This window comes from Lacerta agilis, chromosome 8 (genome assembly GCF_009819535.1).
Source record: "Lacerta agilis isolate rLacAgi1 chromosome 8, rLacAgi1.pri, whole genome shotgun sequence".
NCBI classification, from domain to species: domain Eukaryota; kingdom Metazoa; phylum Chordata; class Lepidosauria; order Squamata; family Lacertidae; genus Lacerta; species Lacerta agilis.
Window position 1 is genome coordinate 68992423 of NC_046319.1, and position 18763 is coordinate 69011185.

At 43.0% G+C, this 18763-nt stretch overlaps 1 protein-coding gene across 3 annotated transcripts in view; it reads right to left on the reverse strand.

The window, feature by feature from the left end:
- Positions 1–17068, reverse strand: part of LOC117051588 (sulfotransferase 2B1-like) — a 36931-nt gene extending 19863 nt beyond the window's left edge. Inside the window, exons 1-7 of one of the 3 annotated variants that reach the window (XM_033158128.1) lie at positions 16958–17063; positions 16351–16499; positions 14547–14755; positions 13991–14117; positions 13073–13167; positions 11327–11507; positions 8785–8971 (exon numbers count right to left, since the gene is read on the reverse strand). In XM_033158128.1, coding sequence (XP_033014019.1) covers positions 8862–8971; positions 11327–11507; positions 13073–13167; positions 13991–14117; positions 14547–14755; positions 16351–16483 — 855 coding nt within the window. In that variant the 5' untranslated portion in view covers positions 16484–16499; positions 16958–17063 and the 3' untranslated portion in view covers positions 8785–8861. Of the gene's footprint in view, positions 1–8784; positions 8972–11326; positions 11508–13072; positions 13168–13990; positions 14118–14546; positions 14756–16350; positions 16500–16957 lie in introns of those variants that run through there. The other 2 variants (XM_033158129.1, XM_033158130.1) reach the window with 2 other exon arrangements.
- Positions 17069–18763: the final 1695 nt, after the last annotated feature.

Here is an 18763-nt window from a genome sequence, read left to right on the forward strand (position 1 = left end):
AACTTAAGTGTGGACAACTCTAGGACTAGCGCTAAGGTTGGACCACACCTGTTTCAACTCTTCAACAGTGATGAAAAAGAAGTTTTCCCTTTTCTTCATCTGCAGCCAGCCTTTCACGTGGTCAAACCAGGAGCCATGGGACACTGGAAGAGGAAAACAGAGGTCCCAGTAAGCATCAACAGTAGGGAGGTGTGTCAAGGAAGACTCAGGGAGAACAGACTAACCAAGAAGGTAGCAAGGAACGTCTAATGCAGCCTTTCTCAACCTTGGGTCCCCAGATGTTTTTGGCCTACAACTCCCAACATCCCTGACCACTGGTCCTGCTATCTAGGGATGATGGGAGATGTAGGCCAAAAACATCTGGGGACCCAAGGTTGAGAAAGGCTGGTCTAATGATTTTCTCAAACACAAGCAGGATAGGAACAGGAAGCTCCTAAATCATATCCAGATACTGCCAGATAGTTACTAGACTATATAATGACATGGAGTTTAGAGTGAGACAACAACTATACCACTTCTCTTGGACCACACCTCCCATCAGCCCTAGTGTCAGGGTGCTGTCAGCGGCTCCCAGCTGGTTGCCCAGGAATGTATACAGACAACGAAAAGTTTCTTACCATCCTTTCTCATTTCAATCTTTACAGAGAGAGGCTATAGAACCCAGCATCTTGGATAATGGCATTGTCCAAACTGAATCTCCACCCTCCGTCTCTCCCGCTTCCTCATTCGTCACCTCTACGGGTGCTGCTAAGTGCCCTCTGTCTTTGAGCTCTTTGCTCTCCTACTTTCAAGGCTCACCGGGTTCCGTGAGATGGAGGGTCTGGGGTGCTTTCTAATGGCAACGTGTCAGCCAGGTGTTGTCCTGGCTATCCCATGATTTTTGAGCTTTCCCCCTCATCTGCCTCTTAGCTGCTACCTCTCTCAAACCCCTGTTGTAAATCTAGACTGTCTTCCTCTTCTTCCTCCTCCCTGCAAGGGTCGGGATGCAGAGGCAGTCTCCACCATTCCTCCTCTGCCCAGTCCCTGACACCCAGCAAGTATAGCCTGTGGTCAGGGATGATGGAATTTGTAGTCCAATAACAACTCCAGTGTCACACATTCGTTATAATATTGCCCCAAAACACTGAATTGGAGACCCCACTATATCCCCACCCGACACATTTGGGCCATTCACTACTTAAGGATATTATTAATTTTAAAAGGAAATGAGTTTAACTATCATGGCACCTCCCACCTTCCTTCTGATTTATCCCTGCTGGAATTACTGTTATACAATAGGGCTCTAGCGATGGTTAAGAAGAGAGCCTTCATGGTGCCGTGGAGCAGACCTTTAGGCTGCATCAGATGGGGATGAGCCAATTTGCCTCTTTCCATACCATTCCCAGCTAAGAACTCCTCCAAGAACTCCTCCAGACTTCCAGGGTCCTTCCATTTTTTATAGCTGTGGTAGAACAATACCAGCACATCCTTGGGGTTACGTAGGGTGTAAATAACCTGGAAGAGAGGCAGCGGGTACATTTTAAGGGAGGAGCAGCAGCAGGACAAGCTCTAACATTGGGTAGTATGTGGCGGCCAAGTTGGGTGTCAGGAAATTAGCTATTTATTGTAGTTTTACTATGTGATAGTTTCAGTTACAGTTACAGGTAGCTAGCCATGTTGGTCTGCCATAGTAAAAACAAAATAAAAAATAAAAAAAATCCTTCCAGTAGCACCTTAGAGTAATACCCCTCCCCACTCTCTCACTATATATAAGGGTCTGGTGACTTCTGTTTCAGTGTACAGTGGTACCTCGCAAGACGAATGCCTCGCACAACGAAAAACTCGCTAGACGAAAGGGTTTTGTGGTTTTTTAGGTGACTCGCAAGACGAATTTTTCTATGGTCGTGCTTCGCAAGACGAAAACGTTTTGAGATTTCCCCCCCCCACAATGCATTTCTATGGGAAACCGCGCTTCACAAGACGAAATTTTCACAATACGAAACAACTCGCGGAACGAATTAATTTCGTCTTGCGAGGCACCACTGTATTTGAAGAAGTGTGCATGCACATAAAAGCTTATACCAAGAACAAACTTAGTTGGTCTCTAAGGTGCTACCAGAACGAATTTTTTTAATTTTTATTTTGTTTTGACTATGTGATATTTATTGTTTGTAAGCCGCTTTGAGATCCATTTGAATGAAAATCGGCATGGAAATAAATCAAATCAAATAGTCATATTGTTACAAAGGTTGCATGCCACCCCAGTCTGCTGAGCAGTAGCAGGATCCCAGAGGGTTCCAGGCTCTCTAGCAGGGTTGCTTCAATTGGGAAATTGAGGCACAGCAGAGACATATGGAAATGGAGCACAGCCTGCGTTGTGCCTCATTTCCAAAGAAAACACAACCCTGGTTAAGTGCCAGGACCCCTGAAATCCTGTGCACTGCTTGGCAGAGACTGGGGTGGCCCATAACAATATGCATTTTTATGTTCATCTTTGTCCAAATTACCTGGTGGAAGAACTGCATTGAGAATATCTGGGAGGTACAAATTGAGAAGGATCATTGTCAGTACATTTGCCTTTCAATGCACACTGAATCAAATTTCTCTCCCACCCCTAATCCCAGATCATATCTGATTTTCCCCCAGAGCACCTATATTTTAGAGTTTTGTATCTCCAAGGATTTAGGATTTCGAGATGTAGGTAGCTCTGAAAATTACTTTAATCCTGCACTTCGCAACTATGTCTGGGGTTTAAAAAATAACAGCAGGTGTCGGGTGATTTGCCTTGAGTCAATAGAGGAGGGGCAGTTTTCATCAGGATCACAGCCAGGAAGGGAAAGGTTAAATCACCCCCTCCCTCAAACAGCAACAACAAACTATTAAGCTATACAATTACTATAATAGGAAGTTTGACCCTGATAAAAGTTGGAAGCAAAATGAAAGGGAATTTCCTGCTTAAATTTTCTTTGCAACCTTCTCTGAATTTATAGTCTCATTATTCACACTTTGCCTTCCACATTGCCCCTTCAATTTTAGGGACCTTTTAGGGGTGTGGGTGGGAAAAATTAAAAAAAAGAATTGAATTTCAAAAAGGGCTAACTTTTCAGGTCCTTAAAAAGTTTTCCTGAACCTTAAAAGGTAAAGGTAAAGGTACCCCTGACCGTTAGGTCCAGTCACGGACAACTCTGGGGTTGTGGCGCTCATCTCACTCTATAGGCCGAGGGAGCCGGCGTTTGTCTGCAGACAGCTTCCGGGTCATGTAGCCAGCATGACTAAGCCGCTTCTGGTGAACCAGAGCAGCGCACAGAAACACCATTTACCTTCCCGCTTGAGCGGTCCCTATTTATCTACTTGCACTTTGATGTGCTTTCGAACTCCTAGGTGGGCAGGAGCTGGGACCAAGCAACGGGAGCTCACCCCATTGCAGGGATTCGAACCGCCAACCTTCTGATCGGCAAGCCCTAGGCTCTGTGGTTTAGACCACAGCGCGTCCTGAATCTTAAGTAGGTGTAAATAGTGGAAACCTGTGATATCTTGTTTCTTTGAGATTTATTCAAGAGCAGGTGTCTGGTGTCCCCTTATGGGACAGAGGAAATGGGACTGGTGTGGTTTGGGTTGTTTGTTTTTTTTTAATCCTTTTTTGTAATTCATTTCCCTGGGAAGATCCCTTCCATTAAGGAAAGATACATGAACATTGCCAGTGGCATGGATTGAAAAAGTCAGTCCCTACCTCACCATACAGATATGGCTTCAGAACCCACCTGCATGGCTTCCTACTTGCCAAATCATCACATCAGCTAGTCTGGCCCTCAGAAGCAAAAAGAAGGGAACTCACCCTAAAACTAACCTACAGGTGGTATCTAACACCAAGAAAACTAGCACAAATACGCCCAGGAACCTCACCAAAATGCTGGAGAGGATGCACTTCCACGGGCACATACTTCCACATGTGGTGGGAGTGCCCCAAAATCCAAACATTCTGGGAAACAACCATACGAGAAATATGCAAAATAACCAAACAAGTGCTAGAAATCACCCCAGAACTGGCTTTACTAAACATCTTCCAAGACAATAATGCCCACTTACAACACAAGGAACTCATAATCCATCTACTCTCAGCAGCCAGAAACATCATAACCAGACACTGGAAAGACCTGTCAGGAGCAAACATGGACCAATGGTACCAAGTAGTATGGGAAACAGCCCTACTAGAAAAATTAACCAGCAACCTAAAACTAGCACGGGGACAAACAGAAGAAGTTACCTTCACCCCCATATGGTCCCCCTTCATCACATACACAGCTCAACAAGATAATGACAAAAACCTACCGACAGCATACAAATCAATATGGCTAACCTGATCCAAAACATCCACCCACCCCACTCACACAGAAAACCAAAGATCACCACAGCCAACCACAGAGAAACAAGCACACCCAACGCCAATCGCGACCTCTCACCGCCAAAGAAACACAAGCGAGCAACAGAGAACCAACACAACCGATGCTGACACCAAATCCTACATACACTAAGGAAAATAGAAAAGAGGGGCAGAATGTTTTTTTAAAAAAACAAAAAACAAAAACCAATCAAACCTTGTATATTATCTATTAAAGACATACGGATAATGGACAAGGTGGGTTTGGGCTTTCCAGATGTCTTCTTTCTCCCAATGTCATGCTTCAGTGAACCAGTTACAGTTTATCCATTAACCATGCAATGGTGATCAGTAAACAATTTTCAGTGTGGTTTAATAATCTATTGTTCTTCAACAGAAACTCTGAGAATTGTAGATCTGGCAAGGGAATGGGGGGTCTTCTAACAACTCTCTCTCTTTTTATAATAATTTTTATTATTTTATGCTATAACTACTACAAAAAATAAAATATACATTCACATTCATTTATCAACATTGGCTATCATAGTCATGACTTCCCTCAGACCTTCCACATAGCATTCAGATTAATATCTTAATAATATACTTCTTTAGTCTACCATTGCTTACAATATCATATATCTCTTACTCACTTTAACTACCATAATTACCATAATTTTTCTCAGTTCATGATATATCATATCCCAATAAGCCCTTACCTTCTTACACTCCCACCACATATGATAAAAGGTACCGACTTTTTCTTTACATTTCCAACACTTATTATCAGACTTATACATCTTTGCTAGTTTAACTGGGGTGATATGCCATCTATACATCATTTTTAACATGTTTTCTTTTATTGATGTGCATGCCGTAAATTTCATTCCTTCCTTCCAAAGTTTCTCCCAGTCTTCTAACATAATGTTATGTCCAAAGTCTTTTGCCCAATGAATCATCACTGACTTCACTTCTTCATCCTTCAGGTTCCAATCCAACAGCATCTTGTACATTTTAGCAATTATTTTAAAGTCATTATTTAATATTTCGATTTCAAATTTTGATTTACCGTATTTTTCGCTCCATAAGACGCACTTTTTTCCTCCTGAAAAGTAAGGGGAAATACCTGTGCGTCTTATGGAGCGAATGGTGGTCCCTGGAGCTGAATTGCCCAGGGGCCAAAAGCAGATTGTGCTTTTTATTTTACAAAGAAAAAAGGGAGTGTTGAAAGGACCCCGCTCAGCAGCTGATCAGCAAGAGATCGGGAGAGAGATAAGAGTCCCGGCTCCCTTTCAGCCCCGCCCTCCTTTGTTGAATGTGCTGCAGAGGGAGGTTGTTTTTTTCCCCAGGACATGTGACTGGCTGATTAGATTATCTGTCTACAAACAGTAGAAATGGCTCCCTTTCCTTAAGTTTTTTTTCCAGAAATGTGAGTTAAACCCCATAAAAATGGGGCTTTTCCTCTTTGCTTTTCCCCCTTTGCAAAAGGAGCTTTGCTTTCCCCCCTTTGCAAAAAAAGCTGCAAAACCTTTAGCTGATCCTAAAAAAAACCACCCAGGGCTTTTCCCTTTGCAAAAAAAGCTGCAAAACCTTTAGCTGATCCTAAAAAAAACCCAAAAACAAAACAAAACAGGGCTTTCCCTTTTGCAAAAAAGCTGCAAAACCTTTATCTGATCCTAAAAAAAACCCCAGGGCTTTTCCCTTTGCAAAAAAAGCTGCAAAACCTTTAGCTGATCCTCAAAAAAAAACCAAAAACAAAACAAAACAGGGCTTTCCTTTTTGCAAAAAAGCTGCAAAACCTTTAGCTGATCCTTTAAAAAAGGCCTTTTGCCTTTGCAAAAACAGCTGCAAAACCTTTAGCTGATCCTAAAAAAAAAAACCCAGGGCTTTCCCCTTGGCAAAAAAGCTGCAAAACCTTTAGCTGATCCTTTAAAAAAAACCAAAAACAAAACAAAACAGGGCTTTCCTTTTTGCAAAAAAGCTGCAAAACCTTTAGCTGATCCTTTAAAAAAGGCCTTTTGCCTTTGCAAAAAAAGCTGCAAAACCTTTAGCTGATCCTCAAAAAAAAACCAAAAACAAAACAAAACAGGGCTTTCCTTTTTGCAAAAAAGCTGCAAAACCTTTAGCTGATCCTTAAAAAAAGGCCTTTTGCCTTTGCAAAAACAGCTGCAAAACCTTTAGCTGATCCTAAAAAAAAAACAACCCAGGGCTTTCCCCTTGGCAAAAAAGCTGCAAAACCTTTAGCTGATCCTTAAAAAAAAGGCCTTTTGCCTTTGCAAAAACAGCTGCAAAACTTTTAGCTGATCCTCAAAAACAACAACAACAAAACCAGGGCTTTTAGAGGAAGAAAACCAGAAAAATATTTTTTTTTTCTTGTTTCCTCCTCTAAAAATGAGGTGCGCCCTATGGTCCGGTGCGTCCTATGGAGCGAAAAATACGGTAGTTTCGCTAAAGCCTGTCTTTTTCATGTCGCTCTTAAACATTTCATTAATTTGGTGATACTGCAACCAGTTATTTACAAATTCTTTCACCTCTTCATATGGTTTTAGTTTCCATTTAGAGCCGTCGTTTTTAAGTAATGTCTCATAAGTTGTCCAGTTTCGGCTCATGTTTGCCTTTTTTACACTGATTATTTCTGTTGGTGATAACCACCAAGGTGTTTTCCTTTCCAATAAATTTTTGTATCTGTCCCAAACTTCATAGAGAGACTTCCGGAATATGTGGTTTCCAAAACTTCTATGTACCTTTATCTTATCATACCATAAGTATGCATGCCAACCAAATCTATTATGACCTTCTAGGTCCGACAGATCTGTTTTCTTCAAGAATATCCATTCCTTTAACCAACAGAGACAAGCTGCTTCATAGTACAGTTTCAAGTCTGGCAGAGAAAATCCTCCTCTTTCTTTCATATCAGTTAACAACTTAAATCTTATTCTGGGTTTCCCCCCCCTGACAGACAAATCTTGAGATTCTTTTTTTTTGCCATTCTTTGAAAACAGCTGGGGGGGGGGGGTCTTCTAACAACTCTCAGCACCATTAATAAACTACAGCTCTCAGGATTCTTTGGGGGAAGCCATGGCTGTTTAAAGTGCTAGCGTAGTGTTTTAAATGTATGGCATGAATGTGGCCTGAGTTGGCATCTGGGTGTGTTGCAGATTCTAGTTCCTGTGTTTGCTTCTCTGTTATGCTGTCTGTTATTGATGGTAGTAAGCTGTTACAGGCTGAGTTGTGAGTTTCTCTTTGTCAGAGCAAAATAAATGCAGTTGTGTCATAGGGCTTGTTTGCAGAGTTGGAGCCTGTTCACAAGCCCCAAGGCACCCAGAGAAACCTATGAGGCATGCACCAAATTATTTCATCTCCTCTGAGCCAGATTGTATCTTAAGGCCCTCCTACCATTTTGGTTGCCCAGCATATTTGGAAATCAGAACAGCTTCTACCAGTAGTGTCCAGTTAGAAGTGAGCTCAGGGTTCTAACTAGAAACCACTAGCAAGAAGATATGTTGGCTCCAAGGAGGGGAGGTAGGGCAAGAAATGGTGATGCCTCTTCCTTGGTGCAAGAAGAAAAGGCAGGCAGGTGGAAACAAGAAGAATTACCGACGAAAGAAGAATGGACAGTGAAATTGACGGAATATGCAGAACTGGACAAAATGACGGGAAGAATCCGGGACCAGCGGGACTAGAAACTCAAAGACTGCTTAAAGTTTACGAACTATTTGAAAGACAATTTGCAATTGAATACGCTAATAGGACTTCAAGAAGTTTTGTAGTTAATGTGTAGAAAAATTATTGTAAGTATGGTAGTTAGAGTATGTATGAGATATATGATAATGTAAGCAATGGTTGATTAATGAAGTATAATGCTAAGATATAACTTTGAAAGCCATATGGAAGGACTGAGGGAAGTCATGGCTGTGTTAGCCAAAACTGGAAAATGTATGGGAATGTATGTTTGATTTTTTGTTGCAGTATAGTATAAAATAATAAAAATTATTATTAAAAAAAAGAAATGGCAGGCAATGACGGAAGAATTAGAAGTACAGCTGCTGCAGCCTGAAGAATTGGGGGGGGGGGACGACGACATATGAGCCCTCCATCCCATTTGTGTGGGATGGAGGTCTCATAAACCTGTCTGGTAGAGTGAAAAGGAGTGACAGTATTGAAGTAAACAACTTAAACAAATTAAAATTACTCCTGTGACTTTCTGTAGTTTGCCAGATCTTGCTGGAACACCCATGAAAACATCTTGTTTCCATGGTAACTCCAGCAAACGCAGCCGAGTGGATGAACTACAAGGAGCCAAAAGGGACATTTTAATAAATTCCAATAGATGCTGAAAGGCCAGAAGCTTAAAAAATAAAAACACCCTTAAAAGGAGTCACACATGTAAATAAAAAAATACAAAACCATACAATTTCTATTCAGAAATATATTTATTTACCAGGATGCACCTCAACCACGAGAGGCATGAGGATCAAAAATAGCAGGAAGAATAATCTGACATTCTTCAGTCCCATGGAAATGTCATGCGCAGGCCCTGCATTTTCTCACGATACACACAGTCAAAGTGTTCATTCTGTGCCACAGTCAGGTGGCTCTTCCAGTCCCCAGAGATACCTGGAACAACACAAGAGGATGTGAAATCACTTTGCAACTACAAAAAGACCCACTAAAATTACTTCAACTAAAATCAGGACCCCATTTCGTCTTGCTCAGGACTTGCCCTTCCACTGGACGAAGCAAGGCAGCTGCCTCAGGTGGCTTTTTTTTAGGAATAGCAGGACCTGTTCCCTGGCTGTTCTTCGCAGGCCCTCCCTCAACTGGTACCCCAGTAGTAGTCATGCTTCCATGTTGATGGCCTAGACCAGTGGTGGCGAACCTTTTAGAGACTGAGTGCCTAAACTGCAAACCAAAACCCACTTATTTATCGCAAAGTGCCCAGAGTTGTTGAGTTTTTTGGGGGAAGCTGCTGACCAAAATTTTGGAGCTTTTTTGATCTTGTTTGGAGGTTCTAGCAGGGGAGCGCAGCTATCGTATACCCTTGACCGAAGAACGGTACACTCCTTCTATCTGGGATGGTCGTCCTCTTCCACCGAGCGCGCAGCTTCGGGAGGGACGCACATGGAGCGGTGAGGGAGGAAGGGGACACCCGCCTAGCCAGCCAGATCAGCCGAATCAACCCTGGCGATCAATGGGGTGACAGATGTCGCAGCCAGATCGCCCTCACATCCAGCCCAGAGTTGTTGAGTTTTTTGGGGGAAGCTGCTGACCAAAATTTTGGAGCTTTTTGGGGGGGGTCTCACACAAAAGTTGCTTTGCTTTTGGGGGGGTTCCCCCAATGTTATGTATCTTTCACCCAAGCTGCTGAGCTTTTTTGGGGAGAGAGATAGAACAGAAATAAATGATGAATAATACCTTCGCGGGAACTAACGTGCAGCACCGACATCATCGTCTACCAAAGCGACAAAAAACCCAGCACAATAAGAGTTAAAAAACGAATGCTGTTACGCCCAATCAGAAACAGCCATTGACGCAGCAAATTGAAAAACAGACCAATTGCTGAACACAATCTCTGGCTAACAGCAAAAAAAGAAAATGAAGGAAGGAAGGAAGGTAAGATTCTGGGTTTTAATAGCAGACGCAAGCTGTAGCCGGGGGGGGGGAGGGAGAGAGAGAGAGAGAGAATGGGGAGAAAACAACAACAGCACAGATGGGCCGATGGCGCTCGTGCCAGCAGTGAGGGCTCTGCGTGCCAAGTCTGGCACGCGTGCTACAGGTTCGCCACCACTGGCCTAGACTTACTTAGCTGCATTTTCGTAAAGCTTCACAAGTAAGAATGTGTGCTGGCCCCAAGGGTTTGTCCATGAAGTGAGGTCCAAGTCCAGTCCTGGGTCTAGGGGTCCAAAGGAGGTCAGTCCAGCAGGGAGCGAGGCAGGGAGCAGGTCGAGGTCCAAGGCAGGTTCAGGCACAAGGTTGCAGGTTGAGCACACGCTTGCAACTAAGTTGCTCACGCAACTTGGGCTGGGTCTGGCTGGCTTTTATCTGGCCCTATGCTTAGGGCGGCCCCGATCCTCCGGAGACTCGCCTCTCCTCCGGGCCTGGAGGCGAGCACTCCTCCTTTAGGCACTTAACTCCCTTCGCCTCTCTGCCCTGAGCCTCTGTAGCTCAGGAGAGGCTGGTGGGTTACTGGACCCAGGGGCTGCCTCAGCTTCCTCTGAAGAGGCTGGGAGTGGAGCACCTGCAGGCAATGGGTCCTCCCTCCCATCAGGAGCCAGAGCAGACTCTGCTGATGTCTGCACCTGGGGATCCAGCACAGGTGGGGATCCTTCAGGCTCAAGCCCTGGCCCCGGCTCAGCTGGTTCTGGAGGCGGGGAATCCTGTGCAGGCTGGGATCCCTCAGGTTCAGCATCAGAGTCTGACTCCCAGGCCATCACAGAATGGGCAAATCTGTCAATTTTGGTTTTTCTCCTTTTCTCTCTTTGTTCAAATCTTCAATTCAGTTCTCTACATTTTCACACCGGTTTGCAATTTTTATTTAAAAAAAAAAATCTTCCCATGAAAATCCATCAACATTTTAATACAAATCTCTCCCAATATACACATTTTTGCAAGCCATTTTCCCTATTATGATCAATTTTCACATGTTATTGTCACTAATATATGCATTTACTTGCCTACATTATGCTAGCAGTTTCATTTTTGCACTGATCAGTTGTGTGGGAAATAGCATGCAAAATTCAGAGAAGTATGAATTTCAAAGAACTGTTGAGTTTCAGTACAGGAAAGTATGAGATTAGTAGGGTTACTCAATGTGAACTGAATCAAATTTCTTCCCCACCACTACACACTCTCTCTCTCTCTCTCTCTCTCTCTCTCTCTCTCACACACACACACACACACACACACACAAACAAACACTTTTCATAGGTTGCACAAGCCACGGCCTTTGTTTATCACAGGGTATTTTGTTACCTTTCCTCATGAGCTTTCCTTTTGTGTGATCATAATAGGTATCTGAAAATTGAGTAAAGTTGGACATGTTGTTGTCTTTCATCTTGTGGAAGGAGGCGTTTTCCACCACAGAGTCGATTTGCTGACTGTTGAGCTCTTTACCAATAAAATGACAAATCCTTCTCACACTTTCTCGTAGGTCCTGCAGAAGGGAAAAGCAAATGAATGAATTCTCATATTGACACTGCCATAGGGAGATCTGCCCTTTGAGAAAGAAGAATACAGAGGCCATTCTTGCAGGGAGCATTTAGCAAGAATGATTCAAGGCTACCTCAAATTCAGTACAGGACCCAGGAAATACTGGAGACAGCTCTGAATCTGAAGACGTTGAATTACCGGTAAGTACAGAACAGCAGATTGTAGGTCGCACCTGGTCTGTTGTAGAACAAAGGAATGCCATCGTGCATTGGCCTTAAGTCATTTTTATTTTATTTTAAATATATTGGAAAAGAAGCAAGGAACTCTGAACTCAAAATAGAAATGTTGGAGAAATCAATTGAAAATGGAATATCAAACTGTTTCATTCCATCTGCTCATTCAAACACCCATTGTAGCACAGACTTGCTGTGAGCACTATTCACCTTAGTTCTCTACAAAGGACACTTTCCTTTGTAAACACACATACTTTGTATATAGATACATAAATTGCTTTGAAGTATGTTGCTAATATATTAATTGATGCATAAAGGTGCCGCATCAGAAGTGTTATTATGTGTTTAAAGGATTGTACTGCAATCCTAACCATGTCTACTCAGAAGTAAATCCCACAGAATTCAGAGATGCTCATTCACACGTGTATGGTTTTAGGGGGCAAATTAAGGATGAAATCCTATTGTAATTCCTCCCCCTGTAACATTTTAAAGACCAAAGGAACACATCAATCACTATTGTTCTTTTCACAAGGAAATAAATAATCTCTTCTGAAAATTGGTAGTGTTATCACTGCTCCACAGGTTTGTTTTTTTAAAAAAAAGAGGAGAGAACCATCTGGATTTGACTGCCCATTCTTACCACCTTAAATGTTTCTTTCAATAGTGAAATTAAATTTAAAAATCCTTTACATCCCCACCACCATCCAAGTTTTCTGCACTTACAGCATAACTAAACTGCCCCTCCTGATGTGAGAGAAACAAGACAGGATAGCAACTTTATACTGAATTGTGAAATCAAGGTAGCAAGAATTGCTTTAATCCTAACCCCACTTACCTGATGGTGAGCCCCACTGAATTCAGTAAGACTTACTTCTGAAAGGGCATGTTTAGGTTTGCAGTGACAGGTGGATTTGTGATGGGCCATTAGTCATGCCATGAGCTTTGTCTCTAAGGTGTCACAAGGCTCTTGACTAAGAGGGCTACCTGTTCCATTAATTTTGAAAGGGAGCATGCAGGGAAGGTAAACTGATTTGCAAATATCTGGATAGCTGTGATGGTAGTGTTTGTTAAAAATGCATATATTTCTGCATCAGCAAACAATGAAACAGAGCATAGGCTTATGCAGAACCAATCAACTGCAACTGGACAGAAAGCACCAGATAAAAGTAAGAATGACTTAGGAATTTGTACCTCTCTAACTCAGATTCACCTTGCCAATTGTAGAAGACTTTTTTTCAGAACAAAAATAAAATAAAATGGCAAAATGATATGTTACATGACATAAAGTTGGAGACACGACCTAGAAGTGTGAATATTGTCAAGGCTGGGCCAATACCTGCTGTAGTTCTTCATAGGTGATGATGAAGAAGTTGGATCTGTCCTTCATCTCCATCCAGTTTTTCACATGCTCAAACCAGGAACCATAAGACACTTGAAGAGCAAAGTGGAATGTAAACAGTTTCAGAGGTGAGAGGAAAGACATGGAGGATACACCAGTGAGGAACCTACAAAGGGACTTTATTCACCCAATTGGGTAGAAGGTAGGTAAAGGACCCCTGGACAGTTAAGTCCAGTCAAAGGCGACTATGGGGTGTGGCGCTTATCTTGCTTCAGGCTGAGGGAGCCAGCATTTGTCTACAGACAGCTTTCTGGGTCATGAGGCCAGCATGACTAAACCACTTCTGGTATAACAGGACATAATAACGGAAGACAGAGTGCATGGAAACACCGTTTACCTTCCCACCGCCATGGTACCTATTTACAAAAGCAGTGAACTTTCCATGCCACCCAGATACAACTAAGCCCAGCACCACCTAGCGACTGGGTTGTCTAATTATTCTATTTACATAGACAAGAGATCTACCGGTAATATTGTCTACGACACTGGAGCCAGGGATTCACAATATCCCCTCCCTACATGTTGCAGGCATTCCAATTCCCCCTTTAATGACATTCATTACTTTTTTTAGAAAATGAGGTGAGTACTGCGGGACCTTTTCCCATCCCACCCCCCTTCCCACCTATCTCACTGGGAATTGTACTTCTCTGATACAACTAAAGGAAATCTGTCAGGAATGCTTTCATGGTGTTTCCTGCTTGGCAGGGGGTTGGACTGGATGGCCCTTGTGGTCTCTTCCAACTCTATGATTCTATGATTCTATGAAATGAGAGGAAAGGGCAGGAAAGAGCCTTGATAACATAGTGAACAGTGAGGGAGAACAAATGAGACAGGCTGATTCCCCTCTTTCCCTACCACTCCCACTCAGGAACTCCTCCATGTACTCTTCCAAAGTTCCAGGGTCCTTCACTATTTTCAAGCCCTTGCTGAAATGATAGTATGAGATCATCACATCTTTGGGATTACGCACAGTATAGATAACCTGGAAGAGAGGGAGGGGACATGTTTAGGGAAGGCAACAGGAGCAGCCCTAACTATAAGCAGACTGAGGCAGCTTAGGTGGGTCTCATGAAAATGAAGCAAAGTATTTGTTGTTTAATTTACTGTTGTTTTGTTTTGTTTTGTTTTGTTTGTTTGTTTATTAAATCTCTATACCATCCTTATACCCTCAGGAGCTTGTAGGAATTAGTGTTTGGTGATGTGTATTTTTCTGCCACACCTCAGGCAGCAAATTGTCTTCCTCTATCCTTGATTTGGGCAGGGGTTATCTCCCCACCCTTTTGGGGTCAGATACTTGCCTTGACTAGGGTCATAGATGAAGTGTTTGAAACACTGAGCGGGTCATGCTGCCTAATAGAGCCGAAAGAATGAGCCAAAAGAAGGTTTGATGTGTCAATTGTTCCTCTCTTACCTTGGCCTTGGAGTGCAGGAAGGACTTGGGGAAAATGTGGAAAGGCAGGTGAGATGCCAGGAGCCTGGGTGGAGGAGATTGCAAGGCACACTGTAGGCCTGGAATACTCTCTAGCCAAGGTGACCGTTCCCACACTGGTAAACTCTGAACCCAGGAGGGGTCCCCATCACACCAGATTAAGCAAAGGATCTCCTGCATCCAATGGGTACCTAGAGGAATGTCAGGTAGTTTTCTCAACCACTCTTGATTATGCAATAAACACATTTCCTTCATCTTGTTCCCTCTCCCCTTTCATGGCTCAATAGCACCAGTCTGCCCCATGCAAAATCAATTGAAAGGATAATAAAAAAAATTGGAATGATTTTTTGTGAACAGCAAGTTACTCAGCACTCTCCTACACAGGCAAGATCACAAAAATTCATGTCTAGTTTAACATGGTGAATCAAACTGAATTTTGATGAGGGTGGAGCAGGTGAGGATATCAGCAGTGTGACTAATCTATAGCAGACATATGACTTAGCTTTCTATATACAATCAGCATTCATGGATGACTTGTTTCTCACAACTGCAGGAGGCACATCTCTAGAATCTTCCTGTTAAAATGTAGCAGATCAGCTTTATACTCGATCAAACATGTGATCCAGCTATTCCAGTATTGAAGAACAGATATTCCACAATTAAGCCTCAGATTCTTTAAGCGGCCCTCCATTTGAAGAAGAATACGACCTGCTTCTGCTGCATTCAGTGATAAGAACTTTGTCTGCTTAATCAGGAATCCAAAACAGCTTTATACAGAGGGGGACGTGGTGGGATGGCGGGAGAGAAAATGGGAAACAAAATGATTGATTAAAGTTGGCTGTGGAAGTTTTGGATGGAATATCTGAAATTCTTGGACCTTTTTTCCTTAAGCATCTTTCTCTTAAACAAGAGTGTATCTTCCTGATCTTTTTATAGGTCAGCTATACCTTCATTGTTAAGGTACCCCCAAGTAAGGAGGTTTATCATGGTGGTGTTAATGCAGTCCCCATTTTCAGGTGCTGTGTACCTAGAAATACAAAAATCTATGATGCAGGCCACCCGCTTATATGTCCGGTGTTTTGAATAACGAGTTTAAGATGCATTTGTCAGTTGCATGGTGCTCCTGGTGGAGTGGAATGTTACACACAGCCTTTAGTCACGACAGGACCATAATAATTGGTTTTAAGTGAAACTCTTTTTATTTCTTGATCCGAGTTGTCCCCCCCCCAAAAGAGGTGTGTCTTAACATACAAAGACTGTAGAAGATATGAAGCACCTAAAATGGATACAGGGAGAGATTAGCTATTTTATTGTTTAATGTTTCTGAAATATTACATCATCATCTTTGGATGAACTATATAGTTCCCATTGTCTTAAAAAAGCAAACAATATTTTACAGGATTCATCTCATCCTGGATATAGTCTGTTTGCACTGTTGCCTTCAGTCAAGAGATATAGAACAATTAAATCAAGAACAAACAGGCTAAAAAATAGTTTTTATCCAAGAACTATAACTATTTAAAATGCTGTAACCAAATGATATGATCTTTGGGGAGTCGCAATGGATGGAGTGTATGTGAATGTGTGGTTGTAACTGTATAAATGCGTATATGTGGCTGTAAATGTGGGATGGCGTTCAATTTCGTTGTACAATGTACAATGACAATAAAGTATCTATCTATCTATCTATCTATCTATCTATCTATCTATCTATCTATCTATCTATCTATGCATCTTTGAAACACAATTTACTCCAAGTTTAAAATTACCTAAATGAACCACTAACCTGACTTGGGGTAAGTAACACACACTATATCATCATCCAACATTTGGAATTCATTTTCAGCATAGTGGAGTGTTTCCTCTGAGTAGTAGTCCACTACGGGTAAACTGATTCCCTTGTATGTGAAAGAAGTCATTGATGACACTGAAAAACTGTAAAGATGTTATCATCATCATCATTAATTAAATTTGTATACAGCCAAAGATAACAGTGCGGTTCACCACACAAAAATACAAAATACACAATAAAGCAAAAACAAAGCAGTGACGCCCCCCACAAACACATTATTATTATTCATTAGAACATATTTATCAAGATATATGAGAGAGTTAGTTTTGATACCGCATCCTTTGGGACCTTCAAGTAGGACCACTCACCTTTCGCATTGGGCAGTGTTGTGGGTGGGCATCTGAGAATTTGCATCAGTACCCCCCAAAGAATAAGTGTAAAACATGAGAGCTTTTATGAACCAAAGAGATATACATTTGGCTCTATGGGACTTGGAGGTTCTGAGCAACAATAAATAAACCTTTGAAACAACCCCCTCCTTTTATAGCCCTAAAGGATCCATCCCCAACCCACCTTAGCATTCAGCCTGTACCATACTTACAACCACTGGCTGCTTCTGATCTTTCCTTCTTCTGGTCTCTTCCTTTCCCTTGTTCTGACAGCAGTATGGCAAGGTGAGATGAACAATGTTCACAATTCCCTTTGATATGCAGTTAATGATTTACAGCATTTTATTCTCTGTGACTGAAAACATTCCTGGGGGAAGCTTACTTTGGAACAAAGCCGACAGATCGGGTTCTACCATGGGTAAGAGCACTTGTTGCGATTGGGACCTGGCAAGACACATCCCTTCCTGTGGTGGTGGGGCTGGTAGCCGGCCTTAGCAGCTATAGGGCATAGTGGTGTTGCTGGGCAAAGCTAGTTGTAGCAATTTGTGATAGACAGCTCAGAGTCCTATATATTCCTCTGCACGCAGGGTGATCTTCCTCTTGGCTTCGAGCTTCTGATCAGATCATCAGGCTGTGAACACGGTTGTATTCACCTTATTCATTTAAATTTGGTAGCGAGCTACCTGCAGTAGCCTGGGGGAGGGGCGAGCGAGGACCCTGCACTGAGTCGCACGGCTGGTCTCATTCCAATTCTCCTGGTGTACCCGACTTGCATTCACCCACATCAGGGTTTCATCCTTAAGTGAGCCTAAGGTGATTCCTGTCTGATCCATATCCTGGCATCTGCATACCCCCAGTGAACGACACTATCCCGTCAGTACTTTATTCCATGAAACACGTGTCTTGGATCAGGCGGTTGAGTTTATCAAAGCTTACAAACAAATAATTAAGCAAATGGGGAAAACGGCCCTCGTGGTCAATAGGCATCATGAACCCGCCTTGAGGTTATTGCCAGTTCGCCCGTAATTTTAAGTAATAATAATAATGTTGATAATTAATAATAATCATTATTGTTTACACCCTGCCCATCTGGCTGAGTCTCCCAGCCATTTTGGTCGGCTTCCGACAGCCCATTAAGATCCAATAACCCTTTCATCATGAAAGTGGTTGGGGTTTCATGCGGAAGAAGCCTATCTTATTGATAGGAGTCGCCTTGGGCCGTACAATAGCCTGTGCAGCATTCGAGACCTTTAGTACCTTCTTTGATTGGTCTTGGAGAGTGAGTCTCGTTAACCTTGTTCACTCGGGTAACCTGTTAAAATGATTATTCTTCTCGCGGGATCATGGGACAACACGGCTTAGTTATTGGGCACCTTTATTCCTTCATTGAGGAGCTGTGTGTCCTGTTGGCAGGTCATCTACCGTATATACTTGCGCATAAGCCGACTTTTTCAGCCCATTTTTTGGGCTGAAAAAGTCACCCTCGGCTTATGCGCAAGTGAGGCGGGCGGTGGGGAAGGAAAAGCAGAGAGAAAGAGCTTCTCTCCGCTTTCCTTGGGTAGGAAAAGCAGAGAGAAAGAGTTTCTCTCCGCTTCCCTCCCCCCCCACCCCACCAGGAAATGCGCAGGATGGAGATCTCCGATCCCGCACGATCCCATCCCATCCCGTGCGTTTGCAGCTGTCTGCGAGGTCCTAGCGCCTCCAGACACAAGCTAGAAGGGTAAAGACGCCTCTGCCTCCACTCACCAGCAGAAAGGCACAGAATGGAGGATCGGAGAAGCACTGCACAATGCTTCCCCCTCTGTCAGTTGGGGGGGGGGAGAAGTGGAGAGAAGCTCTTTCCTGCAAAAGGCACAGGACAGGATCAGAGAAGCTGGGGGCATTGGCTTGCCAAGGGTTAAAAAGGATTGAGTGGGATTCCTAGAGAGGTCAGGAAATACCAAGCCCACCTACAAAAGGAGGAGGGGGCCTTTGTCTCTCTCTTCTGCATGTGCTGCATCCCTGGCGCCTCCTGAATC